The sequence below is a fragment of the Melanaphis sacchari genome, unplaced genomic scaffold (assembly GCF_002803265.2).
Source record: "Melanaphis sacchari strain LSU unplaced genomic scaffold, SCAv2.0 Contig2107_pilon_pilon, whole genome shotgun sequence".
Taxonomy (NCBI): Eukaryota; Metazoa; Arthropoda; class Insecta; order Hemiptera; family Aphididae; genus Melanaphis; species Melanaphis sacchari.
This window is the reverse complement of record NW_020271048.1, coordinates 945-6,821: the sequence shown is the minus strand read 5'-3', so window position 1 is coordinate 6,821 and position 5,877 is coordinate 945. Positions and strand designations below refer to the sequence as shown.

Here is a 5,877-nt window from a genome sequence, read left to right as displayed (position 1 = left end):
CTAGAAAATTTATTCAAATAATAAGATATACAAGGTTTCTATAAATAAAATTTGATATTACAAGACTAGATTTAAAAACTTTTAAAAGTTGAACATATCGTTATTTGAAATTTTAAAATGCCTTTCAATTTTGAGTATGTTATTATTTATCACCGAGATGCCTATTTATTATTATTATATATTTTTGTGTTTAATATACGTCTAGTATACTGCATTCGTCATATAATTTTTATATTAAACTGTATATTACGGTTTATATTTTAGGACCTTCCTCCAGTAAATAACTTCACGCAAGTAGTTGTCGCCAACCTCTATTCAGAGTAGAGCGGAACGGCGTACTTATTTTAGCTTATTTTATTAAAGAATGGTTTAAATCTATATTCATAAAATTATATTGCCATATTGAGTATTGTATTGTACTTACTGGAATATCAAATTCTTCAAACCGATTTTCTGTAATAAAATTAACAACAATGTTAGGTATTTGATTATTCTAAAATAATAATAAATAATTTACGTTTTTAATTTAGTAAAAAAGGCCAAATATCTCATCAATTAATTAATCACTATTCTATTTTTATTCTATTAACTAAATGTCGCGTAGTTATCGAATGCATAACCTGTACTAGATAGTAACATGCACCGGAACGAAGCATACCAGTCAACTGCCATTTGAAGATTAAGCCGAAGATTGGCTGCTTCTGTTTGATTATTTGTTCGATCTTCTTTATTAAGTATGCGATCATGAATGTTCCAAATTAAAGAGTCGGTGGGGGGGGGGAATGTGGGTTTCGACGACGATTTCTTATAACTGTACAGATGTAGTTTTCTTCAAACCCTTCTAAGAGAGGGAATATTTCTTCAGGAAACTCATCATATAATAAGTTTATACTATTGTAAAGGTCGTCAATTTTAACAAAATCATTTTAATATAAATTGAAAATTCTGCATCATTTTTATACTTTGAAAATAAATCCAGGTCACCCATTTAAGTCTAAACTTTTTTGTCAAATGAAATAAAAATCCATGAATTTGAACTTCAGGAAAATTATTTTTAACTGCTTTGATCGCAGCTTGCTCAAAATCGCAAGCAATTGATTTTTGTTTTAACAGGTTGACTGCCATGTAAGGTGAATTGGCCCAACACGAACTTTGTGTCGAGATTGTCATTATCATTTTTCATGGATTCTTGTATTTTGATTTATGATTTAAATAAAAAATATCAATTTTACAAAAAAATGTCATAGGACAATATTTCATTATACTACTTTGTTGAGTAATATTAGACCGTAAAAAGTGTGTGGGGCTTATATACCCTACATGGCCCATGTGGAATACGTAGGGTGATTAAACCCTACGAGACGAAAACATATTGTGTACCCATATTTTGATACTTAGTGACTTTATTGAATACCTAATAATAATAAAACAATATACAATAACTTTTTTTCTTTATACTTACGTAGTATGTACCATATACATTATTTTATTTTATTTTTATTGTGTTGATAAACAAAAATATAAACGTATGTACAATCTCAAATTTTATAAATTATTTTTATGATATGTAATAAAACAGTCTTTACATAAATATATATATATATTACATTCATCACAACGTGCCAAAACTTTTCTTGTCTTATTTTGTGCCGCCTTTCTTCCTAATGTTGTTGATATGGTTGCATAACATTTCTGACACATTCTTTTTTTTCCGTTTACGCTGGTTACAAGATTATGATTGGCCTTTAGTGGAATGGTTTTTGGAATTTCTGGTTTGTGTAACAGTGATTTAATAATTTCTTCTTTAAAAAACATAATTTTTATATTATTTTTTGTGACAGATTTAAATACAGATAAAGCGTTAACTACTGATGTTGATAATAAAATATCAAATGCAATTTTACGATACCATTTCAGTAATCTTTTCAGTGGAGATGAATACGATGCCATTTGGTCAGAACGATCAATATATGATTTGCCCATGTTATAATCTTCTACTGCTTTCGGTTTTTTAATTATACTACCTATCTGTTACGTATTTCTACAGTCTCGTCAGTGTCTTTTGTTGTGATAATATGTATGTCACGTTTTTCACGCCATTTTAAAACTACTATATTAGAATTATTTTGTTGAGCAATTAGCTCCCCTTTTTTTAATTTTTTGCCGATAACATCAGGTGGGTTTCCTCGTCTTTTTGCTCTTAATGTTTCTACCATATGGGTATTTTCTTTAATAAGTTTTTCCGCCAACTCCACACTGGAATACCAATTGTCGATATATAAGCAACGACCAAGATTAATATAAGGTTCCATCAGCTTTAATACTATTTTATACGAGACGTTGGTTTCACGAACTTCATTTTTACCGGCATAAATATTGTATTGTAAAGTATAATAGTCTTTAGCACAAAGTTTAAAAACTTTAATACCATACTTATGTGTCTTATTTTTTAAATACTGACGGAATGATAATCTTCCAATAAATGGTACCATGCTCTCGTCAATACAAACATTTTCCTCAGGTATATAACATTTTGAAAATTAAAGACTAACAAATCAATTAATTTTTGAATTTTACTTAATTTTCCATGTTCAGGATTTTCATTATTTGAACAATGGAACATGCATAAAATTAATTCGAATCGATTTCTGCTCATAATATTTGTCACATAGTTTTGATACAACAAGTTTTTTTTCCAATAATCACTCAAACTTGGCATTTGCACCAACCCCATCCACATTACAATGCCTAAAAAATTGTTCATCTCAGTTCGGTCTACTGGATACCATTTTTTTATGCGAGAAAATGTTTTAACACTGCGATTTACAAGCAATTGGGAAGCATGTCGATTAGTCTCTTCAATCAAAAAATCTAACACATCATCGTCAAAAAACAACTTATAAAATTCATAAGGTGAACAGTCTGCCATTGTTTGAATTATATCTGGATTTACATCAACATCCAAATTATTAGGATTAAACGATATATTATTTAGATTACCTCTGATAGGTCCCCAGGTTAATAAATCTGAATCACTTTGGTTATATTGAAATTTATTTTCGTCATTCTCCGCCTCCATGTCAACATCAATTTCTTCGTTTACTTCTTCGTCGAACACTTGGTTTTGGACATTTGGGAGAACCCATTCTGGATCTTCATCCGAGTCATGGACGAACTATTTAAAGTTTTTATTTTATTTTTAATACAGCATAGAAATATTTATTTAAATTATATTTTCTTACTATATATTTACCTCATAATCGTCATCGTCATCGTGTAATTCAGCATCGCTATCATTCAGCCAATCTTCAATTAATTGATCCATAATAGGTACTTATATTGTAAATAATAATCATATAATTACACTTACCACTTCCGTATTTTATTGTATAACGTATGACGGTTCGTATAACAGTGTTATTGTGATTGTCGACAATAACTAGTGACAGTCCACAGATAACATTTTAAATTGTATATGTTCAATTTATTTTAAAAATACTGAGCATCGATAAGAATATGATTTAATACTCGTTTATTTGGAAAACACGGTCCTTAAAGTAATAATAGATTTTATTTCATAAGGAAACGTTATATCTCAAAACCATTTTATAGAACTTTCAAGGAGGCCACGTCAAAGTATTTTTCCATATAAAACTATGTATTGCGACGGTTCTCAGAACCCTACGTGGCCTAGAAATATATTTTAATTGTAGGGTAATTGTAAGCCTGACAGTAAAATATACTATAGGGTCAATATATCCTACTCGACGATAATAGTAACTCTCGTATTTTTAGCGTGGCAGTCAACCTGTTAACCCGGGCTTTAAATCTAGTAGTATTTTAAACAGTCGTTCATACGTTTGATTTTTTTATCGGGTAAAAGAGCATTAATAGAGGATGAACGTCATCGACATACCAATTGGAAGACTGATATAATATTTAAATTTTGAGGACGACAAAAAATTTATAATTCTATCGACTCCAGGTCCGCTACTGTGTAGTAAAAATTGTTCAGTTATTATAAGTGTAGTCAAATCTTTTAGAGAATCAGGTGCCGCTTGAATTTCTCGTCGTATGAGTTTTATTTAATTTTATAAAGCTCAGTCAGCCGTTAAAGCTCCCTAAGATATTTAATATTAATTTAAAATGAATTCTCAATCTAAATTATTAAAATTTTTATTTTTACCTTTTCTACTTGTGATAATTCACTCACATATTTATTAATGATATTTGATGTTGGTTCCATAATCTCGCGTGTACCATTTTTCGTCTTAGTGACTGCAGAATTAGCTTCAACCTTAGCCACCTTTGAGTCATGGATCAAATATTCATTTATTTGTTTTAAATGCTAATAATTAAGACCATAGTGATATAATTATTCAATGTCTACTGATAATAAAATTAATGAAATATTAAATTATCTTCAATGTTTAAACTGTAGTATGAATTCTCGTCTTACACGAATTTTTGTAACGACGTCGCCAAAACTTTTTTTAATTTATTTGCACTAAATGCATCAAAAATATACATATACCCATTATGTACAAAATTTCATGTTAACGGAAAGTTTCCATTGCTTGTGCCATGGTGATAACCAACTACTGAATATCTTATTTCTTATATTATTACTCAATGATTGTATAACGATACAACGTATAGGTTAACTATATGCCTATATCTATATTAACTTAGACCGTAATAAAGATAATGTTCTGCAATAGAATATTCCCAATTTAACTTTTGTAAGTTAATATAGAGTTTATATTGTACATCTGCATGTATCCGATTACAGTGAGATAAAAACTGATAAATGATGTAGGTACAATATAATTAATGCTAACATTATTATCTAAAAACATATTATCAAAATAATATCGTGAAGTAATTTAAAGAGACAACGCCAAAATAGCCACGCCAAAATGTCCGGATCAGATGGAATTCAAATCAACGGTTCACTCAATAATACTTTGTGATTATTTTTATGATGAGTGATAAATTTATCGAGTTAAATATTGTAACATGGATTATATTTTATGCTATATTATAATAATTAACCATTAATTATGAACAGTTAATTCTCAATTTCAATACTATGCGATATTTAGTAAGTACAAACTTATATTATAATCAAAATAAATAATGTTCATTTATTTTAGTTAATAGTTGGTATTCGTTGAAAAAGAACGTTGATAGTTTACGGTGTTGTCTTATCTAAATTTCGTAGTAGTGATATTTTAAATAATTAAAACTTAAGTAATTATGTTGATGTGCTCTGTTTTAACGACGAAATATATGATAGTGAAGATATGAAATGCAATAGATGTAAAATGTTTTTACCTTTTGCATGCGCTGGTATTATAGAAGCCAATTTCAGAAAAATGAGTGCATCAAACAAAATTAAATGGTTTTGTGGAAATTTCAAAGAATTTATTTTGTTTAGTAGTTATAATATAAATGTGTTTGTTTAATCTGAATTAAATGTTATCTTAATAAAAGGAAATAAATTACAAATACAAATTAGGTTTTAGTGAAGGAAAATGAAGTTGTGTGTGGTGAACTTTAGGGAATTATACTAGGTCTAATTTTGTTTATAATGTACATAAATAGGCTATGAGCTATGATGTTGTCGAAAAAATTGTTGTATATGCGGATGATACATGTTTTTTATTATCTGCTTCTAATTGGGAAAGTCTAAGAAAAATGACGGAATTAAATTTTAAGAAAGTAATAAAGTTTTTAAATATTAAAAACTGTCTTTAAACTTCAACAAAACAAATGTTCATGATTTTTCAATAAATTATTTTTTACTATCTATTGAATGAATTACGAATGTTCAAATGGATCATTCTGTAACTGCCTAAATTTCAGTATTGTAAA

At 28.3% G+C, this 5,877-nt stretch overlaps 1 protein-coding gene across 1 annotated transcript; it reads right to left on the bottom strand.

Annotated features, from left to right (window-relative positions):
- Positions 1-2,024: 2,024 nt before the first annotated feature.
- LOC112593860 (piggyBac transposable element-derived protein 4-like) lies at positions 2,025-3,325 on the bottom strand. Its single transcript, XM_025338438.1, has 3 exons — positions 3,254-3,325; positions 2,578-3,175; positions 2,025-2,398 (listed from the first exon to the last, which is right to left on the bottom strand). Exons 1-3 carry the CDS (start codon positions 3,323-3,325, stop codon positions 2,025-2,027), a joined length of 1,044 nt encoding a protein of 347 aa, XP_025194223.1.
- Between the last annotated feature and the right edge of the window lie 2,552 nt (positions 3,326-5,877).

Bases quoted from the DNA above. Each gene is read 5' to 3' on its own strand.
- LOC112593860 (XM_025338438.1), bottom strand. From the start codon at position 3,325: ATGGATCAATTAATTGAAGATTGGCTGAATGATAGCGATGCTGAATTA. The intron at 3,176-3,253 runs GTAAATATATAG...AACTTTAAATAG, and splicing joins ATGACGATGACGATTATGAG to TTCGTCCATGACTCGGATGA. The intron at 2,399-2,577 runs GTAAAATTCAAA...TTTGTGCTAAAG, and splicing joins TCCTGAACATGGAAAATTAA to ACTATTATACTTTACAATAC.